A 19,126-nucleotide genomic window follows, 5' to 3' on the forward strand; every position below is an offset into this window, starting at 1 on the left:
CTTTGTGAGAAATGTGCTGGCGAGGCGTCTGCCTTCCATCCAAAAAAAAGAGTCTAGATATATCGAGAAGATGGTGCAAGGATTTGTCTTTACCCTTAATTGTTGTGTCAAGGCTCCCATCAACAAAAAGGAGTTTACAATTATAGCCATGATTTTGTTATACACTGTCATCAACTGGTCTAGATTTGAGCACTGTCGATTGATAGGTAATGTGTTTGAATTCATAATATCGAGGCAGATTTCTAAATATTATCCAGGACAAACAAGGGATTCCCTTTCAGTGATCAGGATCTCCAGGACTTTGGTATTAAATAGTTCACTAAACCAGATCAGAATCATAGAGTCACTGAACAAGGTATTGTGCCATCTGTAAAGTCATAGGGGTATATTATCAAGGGGTTTTATCTCCGCTTTTTTGGCTTTAAAAGCCAAGAAAGCGGAGATAAAATTATCTCCCTATTACCAAGCTGTCGCTAACACCAGTTAGCGACAGCTAATAGGAGATAGCGACCATCTTGGGCCCCACTTTGCATGTCAGTGATATTTATCACTAATGATATGCAAAGTGGGCGTGCCAAGATGTTAGCGACTGGAAACAGTCGCTAACATCGCTATCTCCTATTACCAACTTTTGGAGATATTTGCGCTAAGGGCGAATATCTCCAAAAGCTAACACCTGCCCTGAGCAGTTCTTAGCCATGTTATCCAATGGGAGGTGGATAACATGGCTAAGAGCATTTGCTCGATAATGCATGAATATCGCTGACTTTTCAGCGATATTCATGCATTGCGGGCGTTTTTTATCGCATTTGCGATAAACCTTGCTAATAGCAAGGTTTATCTGCGATAAAAATCGCCGATGTGCGGCGATAATTTTTGTCTCTAAACAAGTTAGAGACAAAAATTATCGCTAGTTGTTGATAATATACCCCATATTTTTTTAAGAGCCCAAACTGTTCCTCTAGTATATGGATGTACTGGGTCGTTGTTCATAGCTTTGCAAATATCTGTCAAAACAGTTCTTGGGACTTCCCTGGGAATGAGATAGATCTGATTTAGACAGGATAAAGGCCATGTATTGTAGGAATACACGGAAATTGTTCATAAAATGGTGGATTGACAACACGAAAATGCATATAAGTGGGGGAACAATATATTTCTACAAATGTCCAAACATACTTCCTGTTGGTTCATATTTAGTAGTGGCGCCAGCAGTAGGGGGTTGACCAGGTTGCGAGTGGAGTTGCAGTAGACATATGTGTTGCATTGTATGTGTGTGTGCATCCACTGAACTGATATACCCAGGATGTGTGAGTCAAATGTGGGAGACAACAGTGTTTAATAATGCCATTAGGCTTCTTCCACTTCACCCACATCACTTCTGGGAGTGGTCTTGACATGTATGGGTCTAAAGGGCTAGCACTGATCTGGGAGAAAAATCTATCTGGCCTTCGAGTTTCATGTACGTTTATTTGATTTTCAAGTATTTTATTTTCTGGTATTTAGTTTTCCCAAAGGCAACTTGATGCTGAGAGCACTAAATGCAATAGTGTCAGTGAGGGAACTATGCCGAACAGAAAAGCTTTCAAGTTATTGGGGGCGCTATTCAAAATTTGAGCATTTACAGTGGCCCAAGTGAAAGGCATTCTATTCTGGGGACTTTGAAATCAAAAATAACTGCTGCCATATCTACATTGCAAAAGTAAGGAATTAAGTAGGTTATGATCTGACGGTCCTCCTTGCAACATAGGAGGTTGCTACATTTGAAAATAATTCAGGCTCCTTCAAGTATAAAAACAATACACAGTAGTGAATTACTTTAATTGATATGGTGCTTAAATGAGGCAGCATACAAGCCTGACTGATGAAGTTTGAAGTCTTTAAAATGTATTAATGTTCCTGCCCATGAGCACTAAATAGAATTAGTTGCAGTAGTCCTACTGATATAACGCACGCTGTGGAATGCATGGTAGGGGACATAAAGAGTATCATCTAGCTAAAAGGTATAGGTTTCAGGAGTCCTCTGACACACACCTTTTGCAGCTGGGTGTTAAAAAAATAACACTGTATTTCCTAGCCACATCAGTTGGCGTTGGGGTTGGCCCCATTTGGTAAGACCAGCCAGTGACTGACCAACAGCAGGAATGTATACCCATCACCAATGTCTCTGTCTTGTTCCTGTTTATTTTCAGTAACCAAAATGACTGAGACGCTTGGAAAAAGAAATCAAAGCATGGTGCATGTGTGAAAAGTCTACTATGAGCTGGCGATATATGTCTGCGTTACTATATTTTTTATTTGTTTGATGTGCCGAATATAATTGATATAGCATGTGGTAATTCACGTATGCTGATGGTAATCTTGGCATAATATAAAATAGTTAATTCTGAGTGAAGTGTAAAACAATGAGGAAGGACAGGTAAAAAGAACTTTCTATGGTTTGCTGTCCATTTTACTAACTTGCAGTGAACTTGATTGGGTTGAAGTGACTATATTTTTGCTGTGACTAATTCTCATTGTGTAATTAATTTTTTATATTTACATCCTTCTAGTCTATTGCATGTATTCCCTTGCTTTGATTTAATATGTTATAAACATGAGGTTGAAGGAAAGAATTACAGCTTCATCCTTTGGAAGGCAGAATATATAAGTTCAACCACCGAAACAATGCGTAAAAATCATTGGATAATGTATCATATGGAGAAGAGACTAAAAGAGGATGTGTACTCATGGTCCTTCTTAAGATTATGTGAGATGCCTTCTGTGTTAAAATATATGAAATCTCTCTGTCTATGTGTCTATTAGAAGAAATGAGCAAATTATTTCTGTCTTTGTTCATACCAGATGATATGTTTAGGTTTGCTTCTATCAAATTTATCTGTGAAATGAGAAAAAAGAATACAATTTTTGAAACATTGTAATAAAGAACTAAAATTTGTGAAAGTTTCGGAGAACGATCTTCGCTCTCTTCTACACTCCTATGAACCCCCCCTCACGATTCCCTTATTTCTCACACACATGCCCAGCCCTACTATCTCCCAACCCTCACAGGTCCTCCACCCATAACAATAGAGCAATCGTCGACAATAATCTTAGAAGAGTCCCAATTGTGCAGGACCACACCACTTCCCTCACCACACCCTGGCTTAAATGCACACTCCTGAATTGTAGATCGGCCTCTAAACACGCAGCTGACATAGCTGACCTCATTATCTCTACTGGTCAGGCCCTGATAATTCTAATTGAAACCTGTCCAACAGAATCCTCCTCGCCTCTCATTGACATCCTAGTACCCCCTAACTACGACATCATCAGACTGGACAGGAGTGGTAAGACAGGGGGAGGAATTGCATGTATACACCGGAGCAACATCACCGTAAACAGAGCAATATCCCCTGTACTCCCCTCTTGCGAATACATATGCCTCGACATCAACAGCAATGGCAAACCAGTATGCTTGTTACACATCATCTATCATTCACCTGGTGACAACCTCATCTTCACAGAACACCTAATGGACATGGCCACAACATACACCGGGCGATAAAACACTACTTTTTATATTTGCTAATGTTTGCAGCAAACATTTACTATCCCCCCGTGCAACCTTTTGTAAGCGCTCCACTAGCAGGTTTTCCAAACATTGACTGAGAAATATGAATGTCACAAGTGCCCAGGCACATCTTCAATGCCCAACTAATTTCTCAACAACAGCCTAAAATGCCGAGACACAGCACTCACTCAATCAACAAATCCATCAAATGCTCATTGTTTCAGCTAAAAGCCATACAGTCTGTGAGCTTTCTTAATATTAGGCAGTTATGATAACAACATTTTTAGCACAGGTATTAAAACTGAACAATAAAACACATTAAAAATTCAAGACAGGAAGAGTTATTGAAGTCGAGATTATATTGATTTAGGTGGAGGCAGCTCATAAGCCTTAAATTATTTCCTTGTAAAGCCACCATGTGAAGCAATATAAGTTTCAATGATTAGGAATGTAGCTCGAGTATCTGCCCTATCACACAGCGTTATTGTTTCCTTGCTGCACTTGGCCCCAAATTGCTTAGTCGGCAGAGTACTTTTGCTGCAAAGAAGTAAAAAAAAAATTTGATTGACTCCAGACCTCGCAGATTGCATGTGTATAGGCTATTACTGTCTTCCTTAACTGTCCACCTCTAGGTAAATGCTCATAATATCAGAATTGAGAGCCTAAACTTTAAATACATGGATTATCAGACCTCAGGCATTATCATTTTGCGATAAGGTTGTAGGCGATTTTGAGTTTTTAACAAGCAGCGTTTATTAACAATCATAGTTGATTACATCTGCCAGAAGTTCAACCTGATGACTGTTGTGCTTGTTACATTCAGTTTGCTTCAGTTCTCGCACAATTCACTGTAGCCAATCATTTTAAAGATTTTTTTTCTGCACTCTTTATCCAGGGGCACTTTGTACATGCTTACGTGTCCATGAGGTCATACAGACACTTTAAGTACTCCTCAGTCTGGGGTTTGCATGTATCATAGCCCACAGCAAAACTGGATCACGTGTTCTATAGGGTTCAGCTGAAATTCTAAAATGAAAGGCCTAAGTGGAGTGTCCCATCTCAGCTCAGCATCAGCTCGGCTTCAGCCCCTCACCCCACTGTGACATTTGCAGAGAGCAGAACCCAAGACAGTGGTGATGGAAGGAAGCATCGTGATGAGGTCTGTGTTTGTGGGTAACAGGTTCCAGTGCTCGCACATAGGAGTTGAGCAAGAGAATGGTGAAAGTCATTCCCTCAGCTTCATCAAGTCCTCCCTCTGGTGCTGGAGAGGGCAGCATGTCATTAAACTGCTTTCATAATCTTCTTTTGCTAAAAATCATTTATTCAAGGCATATTTAACAATAATCTAATTTTCCCTTAACATCTTCAACCAAATGTATTCCAAGGCACAAATAACTACAATTTGCCTAAGATTTGTATTTATAATTTGACAAGTTTCCGTGAAGAACATTTCGTACATTTTGAAAACATTTATTTTTTTTATCTTACTCTACAAATTTAACCCATTGCATCTTGGTTTTGGATAAATAACTTTTTGTTAAATAAATTCACATTAAAAAATGCACTCGCCTAAACCACATATGTAGAAACACAGAATATGCTAATTATTACCATTGTCGATGAAGAGGAGGGGCAACATGACCCACTATAGAGTTTTCCTCTCGTGATACAAGGCTCCTTCTCATACTCAACAATGACAATAAATAGCTTATTACACTCTGCACTTCTGCATATATCATACTTAAAAAATTGCTGTGTGTGCTTTTTCCTTTAGGCTGTGAGAGCCAACAAGTCTTGGCTCTTTCAAGAAAAAAACAAGCTTCACGGATAAATGTATTGGTATACACGTTATTGAACATCAACCCTATACCAAGTGATACAAAGGAGGTAAATGCAGCACAATAGGTAGCATGGGGGAGCTTTTGAGCGCTAAAGTTTCTTAAAACCAAATTTGACCCTTTGTTTCGCACTGTTAAGGACGGAACATCTGCCATGGCATGTAAAGGTTGCAATGCAAAGCCCGATCAACAAGACTGGCATGAACGGCATTTGCATCAGAACCTAACACCAAGTAAAACCTGGTACATGCGAGGCTCTAAGCAGTATTTTGCTATGGCTCTTTCATCTGACATATGTGCGTTTTGCGTATGCACACATTTTACATTGCATACTTTTCTGCGGGTTTTTTCATGTAGGAATTTGCATTGGAGAGTGTAGCTCAAGTACAAATCCTACTCTAATCACTGCTCGGTCATTACTATGCTATGGCGCACGGCTGAGTGGCGCAAAGCAGTCTTTTTAGCCCTAGCACAGAGTATCACATCATCGTATGGCAACTCTTGATAATCTGGCACCGTATCTTTTGCTATTGCTTGTACAATGTAGTGCTGACATTTTTCACTCACTGCCACGGTACATTGAGGACAGTACATCTGGGCCTCAATTCTACCCATGAGATTTACTTTGTTTTTTGAAAATTAGGATGCAAAACCTTTCAAGTTCCAGCACAGTTAAATGCTTTATAAGTGTTTATTTGTCTATCTTTCACCTGTACTTTTCAATGTAAAGTGTATAAATGTGGGCCTGGGCTGTGAACTCTGCTTCGTTTGTGGAGTTTTTCATGCTCCGCAGAGCACGTGGAGTTCCAAAAAACTCTGCTCTGCTTAGCGGGCAGAGTTCATTCCTCCCTTGCACTCGCCAATGTTAAGTAGGCAAGCAAGGAAAATCCAACACTAGACTACCTCCCAGCAAGATTTCTCAATGCGAGCAAACGCAGATGGTCACGACCGCTCGCATTGATTAACCATCCGTTCATATTGAGGAAGCTGTCGCTTGAGTAGAAAATCTAATCGTGCTGCAGAAAGAAGCATGGTGCCATCCGTGCTGATTTTCCAGAGTGGAAAAATCGCCCAGCACTAAAAATCAGCAAGAACTGCGCAACTTAACACACTCTGCCGCTTGCGTAACTCCATGTAGCAAGGCGGAGATTTTTGGTCACTTTGCGGAGTTCCCTGTAGTAGAACTCTGTGAACTTTGTCCAGGCCTATATAAATGCCTGAGCAGCCATTCCTCAGAAAACCAGAGATATGCTTCATACAAATGAAACCTGATTTGTATTGGCTGTTGATTGCAAATTGTACTTTTTTGACCTTCAAATCAGTGTGTTTCCATCAAGTGATTATGTGTTGTGCGCTGTAATTACTGTGTTTTTGTTCTCAATTGATCGAAATAATGATCCTAGCAGGTCACAAGAAAGTGTCTGTACCTCTGGCCTTCATGGAGGTATTGTATTCCCATCATGGATGAGCTGATGATTTTTCTCCTTTCTTGTCTTCCGATAGGACGATGATGAGTAAAGCCAGGACCCAGAAGAGGACTGTGGTGAAGGACCGGCATGGGAAACATGTTCACATGGAGCGGCTGGAGGACGTGCCCGAAGCGCTGCAGCAGGACGATCTCCAGCGTGACCTCCAGCAACTTCTTCGCCGTTTCTGCAGAGAAGACCAGGAGCAAGATGCCAAATGAGCAACTGATACAGTTCACATATCCACACAGTATGCAACAGCCATTTTCTTCTCAAGAGGAAAGATCATCACAATACATTGTCACCAGAAGACACCCATCTTCAAAGTTTTGCGTATGCAGTAAACACAACATTTGTTTTTGTTACCTGTAAGCTAATTTGTGACCAAAGATAGCATCCGTTATTCGGGATGGTTTATCCACTAACCTTTGTCTTTGTGAAGTACTGGGAACTTGTTCACATAGCAACCTTTACGTCGTCCGTATGCTTTTGCACCAGCTACACAAAACTGCGATGTACCAAGTCAACTTCACCCACAGCCCTCTTCGAGTGACTATGAGTGCATCTCTGTCAAGGGATCTTCACGTGTAAATTCAACATAGCTTAAATGCTTGGACATAATGTAAATAATTGCCGATGCCCTACCTATTATGACTACCCTTTGCACCTTGAGATAGGCAGGGCTGTGGAAACTGAAGAACAGTCCTTAACACAGAGACAAGCATCAATGAATGCTACTGTGATACAGTTCACTTTCAGCCAAGGTTGTACAGAGCAGTGCCAGCCAGACCTGCGACATCAGTTGGACTTCCAATGTAAAATTGCAAACTTCTATGATTCAAGGCTCTGAGAGTCACTTGGATGAATTTGGAGTAAGACTGGTAGAAGTTGAAATTGATTTTAGCCACATGTGCTTTTCAGACTTGCAAGAATCACCCACAGGTTTCGTGCTGAAACGTAAACACCATATAAAGAATTTGAATTCCACCTTTCGTGCACCTGCCTCTGTGGAACATGTGTACATTAAACTTTTGCAAGGTAAGAGGGACAGGTGGCAGGGTCTCAAAAGAGCTATCACTTACGTCATGTCCTGTTTCCATCACCGCCTCTGTGCCTCGCCTTGTCTTGTTATCGGCGTCACATGCTACCGACCACTGCACCATAGATGACCCGGTGGGATTAAAAAGACTGCCTGCTGGACTAAATGATTCAAGACACTCACCATGTCTGTCAGGACTGCCTCTTTCTGGTACATGCATGTGGAATTAGAGGAAACACAGCATTTAATAATCATGTTGAAAGCTTCTTGTCCTTCTGAGCACTGAGCGAACAGTTTTCACGCTGTCTCGTCTTTATTGTTTGTTTTATTTTTGTGGAGGAGGGGCCTTTTTTCCTTTCAGTTAGGTTTTTTTATTGTTTTTGGTTCACTTTCTAAACTTAATTCTCTGAGATCTGGAATAGCATCCCCCATCGAATGGAGCGTAAGCAACTCTATATTTTGTCTTCTTTACCTTATTCTACACGTGGTTGTAACAATGTAGCCTTTAACGTATATATTTATATATATGCACATATACATAAAAAATCATATAAACTATATACATTTTGAATACGCTTATTTGACAAATGAATAGTTTATAATGGGAGACGAAACAGGAGGAAGTGGAGAGAGCCAGTCCTCCAAGGGTAGATAGTTTTCCAAACTCATCTGGCCTGTTACTCCTAGAAGAAAACAAATATGACTCACTCAGTGCTTTTAAAGCAAACAATAGGACTTCCAGGTCCAACTGTCCTGCCAAGAGAGCTACAGCAGAGAAAGCTTGGATTTTGCCCATCCTCGCCGCCAGTCTGAAGGTCTCTAGGCTGACGTGTTGCTGGCAGAAGGCGTTGGAAAACGTGTTCGTCATCCAGCGGCCTAGTCACGAGGGACCATTTTCAAACGCAGGACATGGACCGCCTATTGCAGAGGCCAGTGCTGGCCAGCCTGCTGACAGTGACTTGAGGGAAAGCATATCTGTTGTGTTGTTTGCGGTGCAGATGGTGTCTGTGTAACAGCATAAGTGGTTACTCACATATTTCTTTTCAGTTTGAACTCTTTCCTTTGGCGTATTATCAAAAGAGCTTAAATACTCCGCGAAGAAGTGAATTTTAATTTGGCGAGTCAGCATCTTGTTGCCATGGTGATAACACTAATTGATTATATCTATGAGGGCATGTGTTAGTTGAAATAAATTAAACAAATTGAAATGCGACACTAACGATACATAGCTGCAATGTGTACAATGGCTGATTACATTCAATAAAATGTACAAGTGTTAAATGTAGCCATCATTGTTGGCTTGCTTTATTTTGTAGATTGTTTTATTCATGAAAGAAACAATGCACAAGGTACTTATTTTCAAATGGGTTCTTTTTTCAGACTATGCTACTGCTTTAATTTCTATGAATCATAACACTTGTCTCTTTCCACTAATGATAATTTCCTATCCTTCTTGCTTTAACAGTGTGACATGTTTTTAGTTTACTACACATGATACCGCAAAGTGTCAGCTCAAAAACATACGACTAATAATATTTTGCACAGTGGTATTGCCATACTTCACTTTCCTGCATTGGGTATGGTATATTTGCAGCTGTGTGGTCTACATTTTTTAACCCTGAGGATGCATGTGTTTGAAAGCATGAGTCCAGTAGCAGCTTCTCCACTAAGGCAGAGGAGCGTTGCCCTACTGAGAAAGTCTAAAAGGTAAAACTAAAATGATAACTTCTTGTTATTATCATTTTAATTTTACATTCTTGTTCAGCTGGGGCGGGGCTGCTCTGCTCGCAGGGCAGGGGAGGAGTGCTTTGCCCACTCCATGTGGGCATGATGGTTTGACCGGCCATCTCGGGACCCTCAAACCATCATGCTCACTTTATATGTTCTCTATGTGGGCTGCATTACAGCCTGCATGGATAACATGCCCAGCCTCCCATTATCTGGCTGAGCACCTGTGAGTGGCTATCGGGAGGCTGGGAGCTGGTGCTTCCTGCTTTGGAAGCAGGCAGAAGAGGACCGAGAGGAGGCGGAGGCAGACAAGTAAGTGTAATTTTATTTTCATACTCACTCCCTCCCCCACCCACCCCCTACCGCCATTAAATACCAGCTGCCGCAGCAAGAGTCACTTGAAATAGCATGCATTGGCAATGTCCATAGGGTGGCTTATGCCTGTCAATCCAGACCTAAAAATCCGCATATGTCCATCTGTGCTGCGGCCAGAGAAAAATGCAATAAAGTATCTTCCTATCTAAGCCATTTTAATAGCATTGGAGTAGGGTGGTTGCCACTGATAGTACAAGCAGAGGCAGCTGGATAAATAAACAAAATGATCTCAGCTGTGTGGAGGACAAGCACCTATTTTTGTGGAAGCCGACAACTTCTGCCCAATCAAAACATGTACTTCTTTCTCCAAACGTGTGGGCTGAGCCAAGGTCCCTCTCCTGGTGATTCTCACATAATTGTTTGGCGACAGCTGCACTCTGAAGCCAGACCATTAGAGGCAGGAAAGAGAGCAATCAGTGATCAGACACTTGTGGTGAAATATAAATACTATAATTTATGGAGGACCAGCATGGCCCCTGTAGATACCAAGGCAATCCTGGTATGATCATGAGCCTTGTTGAGTAGTTGCAACTTGAGCATTCAAGCTCCACTGTGTACAGCACAGTGCTATCCCTCTTGCCTGCTCTCTTGCAGTAAACCTATCCACAGCCACACATGTTACATGTCGATCTGTCTTTTGAAAACATCCAGAAGCAACGTGGAAGTGGACCTCTTGTAAGAATTAGATGGGGTTATACTTAGTAAACAATGTTCACTATGACAGAAAACAAAACATCTATTTCCTATTCATTTTATAGGCAGGAGAGTTCACTGCAAAATTGCTATGTACTACATAGACGCTTATGGAAACATTAGTAAGTATACCTCAGTTATCCAGTAATTGGTATCTTTTATATATTCCCATGCCTGAATCTTTCCCTGTTGTCGAAATGGGAATCCCAAGGTAACATAATCAAGCCGTATTTAAATAATGCCATAGGCTATAATGGTCCTGAGCTATGTTTTACATAGCCTATCTATATCCTTTTTTTTTAAAAAAGACTACATTTTGAATGCAGCCAATCAGCTGCTTGCACCCTCTAGAACCTTCCTAGCAGAGGCAGTTTCCCTCAGATTTTTACCACACGTCGTGTGAGAGGGGAGTTTCCCTGAGTTCTACTCAGTTTCTTTCTGGAATTTTCCTGAAGTTTGATCTTTTTAACATTTCAGGTAAGAAAGGCCTCTTCCACCCATGTAAGACCTATGGCAGAAAGAGAGTCCATGTGGATGATCCACATAAAGACTGTATTTACTTTCTCCATCCTTCTCATGAGGTAAGACAATGCAAGATCTGTCTGACCTTTTATTCTAAAACTCTGAGAGATAGAGAGGGAGGGCTGATTTTGTGGCTCCAGTCCATCAAGCAACAGACGTCTTCTGAAGAAGACAGTGATGGCTCATCCAGACTGCACAAAAGATCCAGGTCTGAAGATGATACCTCTGGTGAGGGCAGAAAACACCTCAAACACCCCCATGAGAGCAAAGGCCATAGAAAGAGAAACACCATAAAGTCTCCTCAGAGCCTACAACATCCGGGGTCACCTCTCCTGTGAGAAAGGAGAAGCAACGTCCTGGAGCATCATCTACAAATTCTACAAGACAACAAAAAATCACTGACGATGACAGCTCCTGGACCGTTGACGGTGACAAATATGACAGTCACACCGTCAGCTCCGTCGATCGTAGGAATGACGACGGCGATGGCCATTTCAGGACCCCTACCATCGACAAGTGTATCATTATCGACATCTATCCCATCGACGTCCTCGTCAATAAAGACTCCGTCGATGAAGAAGGCGCTGTCGACAAGCGCCCCGTCTACAAGCAACCCATCAACGAGCATCCCATCAGCGACCTTGTCGTCGACGAGCCAACCAATGACACCATTGACGATGACATTGTCGGTGGTAACACCAGCGACGATAGCAACGCCAATGACGAATATTCCCTCTTCAGAGTTATTGGTACCATCAACACCACCGTCGTCAACGGTCAGTATTACCAGAGTAACGAAGACCTTTCTCCACCCAGATGTTTCATCCTTTGCAAAGATCTCCCCTTTGCCTCCCTTGCAATTATTAGACTTCCAACAGTCAGAAGATGAGGAGGAGGATGACAATGGGGTATATGGGTGGCACATAGCTCGTCCAAGTTGCATGTGAAATGCCAGTTCAAGGAGGACAATTATGTCGACGAGCAACAACAGCAATATTACCAGCCATATCTCGTTCCTCCGAGCCATTTTCAACCTTTTTTTTTTTAAACTCTTTATTAGCGACTGCATATCATTACATTACACAGTTAAACATTCTATCAGTGTACAGTCTTTTCTTTTTACTCCCAAAACCAGTAACTCCAGACCATCAAAATTCAACTGTAAGAACCTGTTACTGTCGGATCTTTCAATTTGCGCACAATCATAAACCGTAAAACAGTATACTCCTTTCACCCCTAACGGGGCTTCTCTTACATCGCTGTGTACTCGGCTTAGATTTGTAACGATAGACCAGGATCTCCTCAGTCTGTCCTTTCCCCACCCACCCCACTCCCTCCACCCCGTTTCGTACGTCTCGTGGTCCATTTCGGTACCTGGTATACTGCCCAGGCATTAAACATCCGCATCTCAACTAGTGTATTCCTACTCATCTGACCAACCTGTGCGCTATCTGAGCTAGTTAGCTTCATGCCCACCCCACCTCGCTCCTCGCTCCTTTCCACCTAGGGGCCTGCATGAATTGGCTCCAACTCTCCCTCCATTTCCTCCACCTCCAGTAGCATCCGCTCCCACTCCTGCGCAATCGGGTATTTCCGTTGTCCTCCCTCTTCCTCCCTACGCAGGACCATTCCCTCTGCTCTGCCCCATCTCAGTAAGTCAGAACGCCATACCTCTAGGTCGGGAGGCCTGGCGGATTTCCACCTCATGGTTAGAACTCTGATTGCCAACAGCAAGGATAAGTCTAGGAACCTCACCTGGGCCTTGTGGTGTTTAGGGCGTTTCCGGTGGCCGATCAGGCAAGGCAGCACCTCCTCTGGGACTGGGAGGGCCGTGATTGTACGCAGGGCCAGGCAAATCCCACCCCAGTAGCCACGCAAACGAGGGCATGCCCACAGCATATGGAGAAGGCCGGCCTCGTCAGCTCTGCAACGAGGACAGTAGTGGGGGGAATCTGGAAACATTGTATGTAGTCAGTGGGGGGTGAGGTATGCCCTGTGTAATACCATAGCTTGTATGAATTTAAACTTAACGTTCTGAGACACCCTCCTAGGGTGTTCTAGGATAATCCTCCAAGCCCCCTCTGTCAGTACCTCGCCGGAGTCTAATGTCCAGGAGTCCCGGAGTGAATTAAGAGATATGGCAGCATGTTCCCTGACCCCAGTGTAGAGCCAGTGTACTAAGCGTCCCCCGTTACCCATATAATAAAGAAGGTGTACCAGTTCGTGCTGTGCAGGTTTTACTTGCTGTGGGGCCCATTTATTTCATACATAATGTGACACTGTGGCGTGTAGAATGTAGAGCCTCGGGGGTGCATCCGTGATTTGAAAAAAGGAGTCATGGTCTAGTAGTGTGTCGTCCCCAAAAAGATCTCCCACTGTGTCTACTCCCGCATCTGTCCAGGGCTGCAATCTGCCTCGTGTCAGTCGTCCTTGCGGCGTCGGCACGCCCAACAGTGGTATGTTATCAGCGTAAGGCGAGGCCTCTGACGTGTACGCTAGTGCTTTCCGCCAGCACAGCAGAGCAGTGTGTAATAGAGGGTGACAGTCCCGAGGGATCCTGGCTCCAGGCAGCAGTAGGGAGTGTAGTTCGCCCCGTGCCAGTCTATCGGACGAGAGGTCAATCTCATGTAGATCTCTACCTGCAATCCATCTCGCCAGCCACTGAAGCTGGCTCGCATAATAGTATCCCCTAAAGTCCGGCACCCCTAGACCTCCCCGTCTGGTACTCAGTTGCAGTTTCCGGAGACTAATTCTCCTCCTTCCGGTTCCCCAGATCAGCGTGATTAGGAGCGTATTCAACGTGTTAAAGTCTTGACGTTGGATAAGAACTGGCAGGTTGACGAAGTAATATAGTATACGAGGGAGCATCACCATCTTGGAGACGGCAATTCTACCCATGACAGTTAAGGGCAGTGACGTCCAGAATCCCACACTACCGCGCAGGCCACTAATGGCTCTGCATATGTTTCCCTCAATCTGATCTGCCGGCGATCTGTATACGTTAATACCTAGGTACTTGAACGTGGACTGCGCTATTGGAATCAGGTGTCCGCCAAAGTGAATGTGTGGAGGGTGCTGTAGTGCCCTAAAGTAGAATCCTGTAGATTTTGTAGGGTTAACGGCTAATCCCGACACAGCTCCAAATCGGTCAAGTATGGGCGCATGATTGCCTTCCAGGTCCCGGAAGTACAGGAGGATATCGTCTGCATAGACCGATATCAAGTTGTGGGTCCCTCTTATGGAGATGCCCACTATCTCTGCGTGAGTTCTGAGAGCAAAGGCTAAGGGCTCTAACGTCAATACAAATAAAAGGGGCGACAATGGGCAGCCTTGGCGGGTGCCCCTGGGAATGGAGTAGCTGTCCGAGATGTATCTGCCGGTACGTGCCCTAGCAGTGGGGTTTGTATATAGTAGTTGGATCAGTTTAAGTAGTGAGTCTGGGAAGCCGAAGCGCCGCAGCACCTCGAACATGAACGGCCATGCCAGGGAACGCCTGCCGGAGATCCAGTGCGACACAGCCTGTACTGGGCAATTCCGGCGGTGTGGCCGCCATTAGAGAATGGAGTCTCCGCGTGTTTTGGGAGGTACTCCTTCCGGGGAGGAAACCACACTGGTCTGGGTGAATCAGAGCAGGGAGTCGGGCCTGTATTCTTAGAGCAATGGCCTTACTGAGTATCTTATACTCTGTGGAGAGCGTCGAGAGGGGTCTATAATTAGTCAGCTCAAGAGTGTCCTTGCCAGGTTTAGGTATGGAGGTAACTAGGGCCTGCATCGTTGATACAGGTAAATGCCCAGACTCGTACGATGTCTTGTAGTCCATTTTCAACCTTATGGCTATCTCCCTGAACCTCGTTTTAGGGATATGGCACATTTACCACCTGCTTACATCTACGACCTTCAAGCCATGTTAGCGAACTATAGGCAGAGACTTCCTCCCCAGGATGTCCGGAGTGAGCCACCTTAACATCAACCACAGCTCCCAGCAAAGCCAGCCTTGTCCCGACCAGCAACACCTACGATATTGTGCCCTCCAACACAGGCGCCTGAAGAGGAAAACACCTGTTCTTCAGAGGACAAGAGAGAAGAAGGAGAGATTCCAGGACCACATCCACCTGCGGATCTCTGGGATGACTATATCATCTCTACACCCTCTCCTTTGAAACATCATTTAGCGGACTCACCTCCAGAAGACATTGCGGGGTTCCACAACTTGATGGAGAGAGCATCCAACAGGTTCCATCTCCCAATGGCTGTTAAGCATACAAATTGCTTTCTGTATGATTTTCAGGAGAAAGACAGGAAATCTTTTAGTACGGTCCCTATAATAGATTATATCTGGCAGGAGTGAGTAAAGATAATAAAAAACATCTGCCACAATATCACCAGTGGTCCCTCGAATAGACAAGAAGTACAGAGCCTCTGAAGATGCACCTTCTTACCTGATGGGTCACACTAAGCCGGATTCCGTAATTTCGCAGGCGCCGCAAAGGAGATCGAAAAATCTTGACTCCTCCGGACAAGGAAGGACGCAAATTGGACATCATGGGTAAGCATTTTTTAACCATGGCTGCTTTTACCATTCGGGCAGCCAATGCTTTGGCGATTATCGGCCGTTACGACTGGCAGATGTGGTTGGATATGGCAGCCTTATTGGACCTCATCTCTGAAGACAGGAAACAAGAGGCAAGGAAGATTCATGTAGAGGGTGAAAGAGCGGCCTCGGAGACCATTGATTGTGCTATGGATATAACTAACACAGGTTTCCGACAACTGGCAAACACAGCAGTATTGAGACGCCAGGGGTGGTTGAAGGCCAGCACTGTTAGGCCGGAGGTTCAAACAAAAATCTTGGACATGGCGTTCAATGGAGATTCTTTATTCGGCAAGCATATTGATGATGTGCTGCTCTCAATATAAATGGACACTGACACAGCAAAATCATTAACTACCCTCCAAGAAAGAATAATGCCCTTCAGGAGAGTGAAAGGACGCGGTTTCCTGCATACAGAGAGACGTTTTCAGAGGCAACTGCAATACTAGCCCTATAAGGCAAACTTACCAACTCCCAACCTGCCGCCAATCTGAGACAGCTGTTTCCTCTCGTCAAGGTGCCCACAAGAGAACACCTTCTCAGGGGCGAGACAACAGTAGAAAGCAATGGGCAATGCCAGGTACCAGCTTCCTGTGGGTATGGAGATTTGCAATTGTTATTACCAGCAAATGGAGAGCATAGCATCAGACCAGTGGGTGTTGGATCTAATTGCCTTTGGTCATACCATCCATACCTCCATCTACTCCCTCCAAGGGAACCCTTCCCCTCGTCTTCACTTACTGCTCAAGGAAATAAAGACCATGCTTCCAAGAGGTGCAATCAAGGAAGTTCCACCTCTGCACAGGGGTCAGGGTTTCTATTCCGATTTTTTCTTAATAATGAAGAAATCAGGGGAGTGGAGACGAATACTGGATCTCAGGAGCCTCAACAATTACCTCAAAAAACAAATGTTCAGGATGGTAACCTTAGCCGAGATCCTGCGTCACCTCAACAAAGGAGACTTTATGACCTCACTCGATCTAGAAGACGAAAACTTCCATATCCCCATCAATCGGAAACACCAAAAATTTCTCAGGTTTACCGTAGCTGGTACCTACTACCAATTCGAGGTTCTTCCTTTCGGTCTCAAGTCCACACCCAGATTATTTACAAAATGGATTGCACCAGTGCCTCATGCCCTACGTTCTCAAGGTCACCAAGTATTCCACTACTTGTACGATTGGCTATTGAAGGCACCAACAGCCGATCAAGCGGCCAGAACCAAGGATGCTTGTCTCCAGCTATTCAACAGACTGGGGCTTACAGTGAACATCAAAAAGTCTTCTTTTCTTCCCAGTCAAGTAACACCATTTCTGGGAGCCAGGTTAGACATGATCCAATGCAAGGCCTTCCTATCAGAGGAGCAACAGGCACGGCTACAGCAGTTTGATATGACCATCTCTAGATGAAAGTCCATTTCAGTGGAAGGGTACAAGGCGCTCCTAGGGATATGTTCATCTTCAATTAACCTCTACCTTTAACCAGGCTCAAAATGAGACCTCTGCAAGAAACTTCAGAAACAGTGGCTACAATTTTGGGATCCTTCAAAGACACCATTCTAATAACCCAGACAATGCAATGGTGGTATCACTATCCACATCTTTCCAAGGGCCTCACTTTCTCACAACAAATACCAGACTACATATTGACAACCGATGCCTCCATGGATGGCTGGGGAGGTCATTTACAGTATCTCCAAATCCAAGGCAAATGGTCCAATTTTCAAAAATTAATGTCATCTCAACAGCTTGGAGCTGAAGGCTATATTCCTCTTTACAGGCCTTTCTACCAAGAACACCAGGCGCCTCCGTGCTGATCCGTACAGACAATACCACCAGTATGTTCTACATAAATAAACAAGGAGGAACCAAATCTCTCACACTTTCTCTAGAAGTGCAAGTACTATGAAGCTGGGCAACACAGCATGGGATTTCTCTCAGGGCCAATCATGTTCCAGGCCTTCATAACACGCTAGTAGATACTTTCAGCAGAGCTACAGACAATTGCCACAAATGGGAACTCAACCAATTCCAGGTGATCTGAGTTTGTGCATTATGGGGAAAACCAGCACTGGACCTGTTTGCAACTGACATCACTGCCAAATGCCAGTCCTATGCCAGCAGTTTCCCCTTTGAGAAGTTGACGTGAAATATGTTGTCCACTAATTAAAGTGGGCACCTTGCACCAGTCCATACGAGCTTTATTGATGATTAGGTTAAAGACAACCTTTATTGAAAGCTATCCTAGTGGTAGCTATGGAGAGCAGCCTTCAGGCTAAGTCTTGAAGAAATGTAAAGCAGCTTGTTTTACCAGTCTATAACCTCCTGAATGACTAAATGAAAGAACCACACCAGTGTTATTATAAAAAGATGTATTTATTACTAAACACGCTCTACTAATCTTTTTATGAGATTAAAGCCTAGGATACATAATATTAAATCACTAGAACGATAGTAAATAGCACAATACACAGTCTAAGGCCAGCACCCTTGCGAGTACCGAGGTACCCGTGTTACCTCACCCAGGGATGCCGGGTGCATAGGTGTCAAGTGGTGCCGGGAATCTTCATAGTTTTCAATGGCGTGATGCTGAAAAGTGCTGCTGCCTGAAGAGGAAAAGTGTCCAGTGTGATCCAAGCCTGGATTGGAGCTGAGAAGAACCTGAAAGCAGAGGGGACAGAGTCTGGGTCATTTCAGGTTGACCAGGGGCTTGGTAGACGAATGCCCACCAATGTTGGGTACCTCAGGTGAGAAGAGGTGAAGCTAGACTCTGCAGCCAAGGGGAACAGGAAACGTTGAGGACAACCAAAATCCTCAGGCGAGCTGCCCCAAAAATGATGTCGAGTGCTGTGGGGTCAGTGTCCGGATTAAATACCAATAAGCCTTGGCAACTGCAACCCACATGGTCAGAGGAAAGATGCTTTGGTGAGGACCAGCAAGGTCCTGGGGACTCTCCAAGCAATGGAGTGTCAGGGCACGCCTGAAGCAACCAGGAAAGCCCACTGAAAGTTAAATTTGCCTTCACAGGGACCCACAGGCCAACGGGCCAGGGATCGCGAAGAGACCTCGAGAGGAATCACAAAATACTAGCCCACGGAACACTCTTGGAGTGTAGGCCTGTAATCTTCGGTGGAAACACTGCTCGGGGTCAGGACTACAAGTAGCCCAAAGCACAGCCTCAGGGATCGGCGAAAAGCATATGCTGCTGCAAAAACACACGTGTCCGGGGGTTTGGGTTGCACGGTCCTCACGAGAGCTGCGGGTCTCAGGTTTGCTGAGAGCTGTAGTCGACCTCGGAGACACTTGGAAACCCACCTCCTGT

At 44.2% G+C, this 19,126-nt stretch overlaps 1 protein-coding gene across 6 annotated transcripts in view; it reads left to right on the forward strand.

Moving 5' to 3' along the window:
- ANK2 (ankyrin 2) overlaps positions 1 to 9,181 on the forward strand; it is a 1,987,506-nt gene extending 1,978,325 nt beyond the window's left edge. For all 6 annotated transcript variants that reach the window (XM_078676735.1, XM_078676733.1, XM_078676736.1 and 3 more), the window contains one exon: positions 6,895 to 9,181. In XM_078676735.1, coding sequence (XP_078532861.1) covers positions 6,895 to 7,078 — 184 coding nt within the window. In that variant the 3' untranslated portion in view covers positions 7,079 to 9,181. The remainder of the gene's footprint in view (positions 1 to 6,894) is intronic.
- The last annotated feature ends 9,945 nt before the right edge of the window (positions 9,182 to 19,126 follow it).

This window comes from Lissotriton helveticus, chromosome 2_1 (genome assembly GCF_964261635.1).
Source record: "Lissotriton helveticus chromosome 2_1, aLisHel1.1, whole genome shotgun sequence".
Lineage (NCBI taxonomy): Eukaryota > Metazoa > Chordata > Amphibia > Caudata > Salamandridae > Lissotriton > Lissotriton helveticus.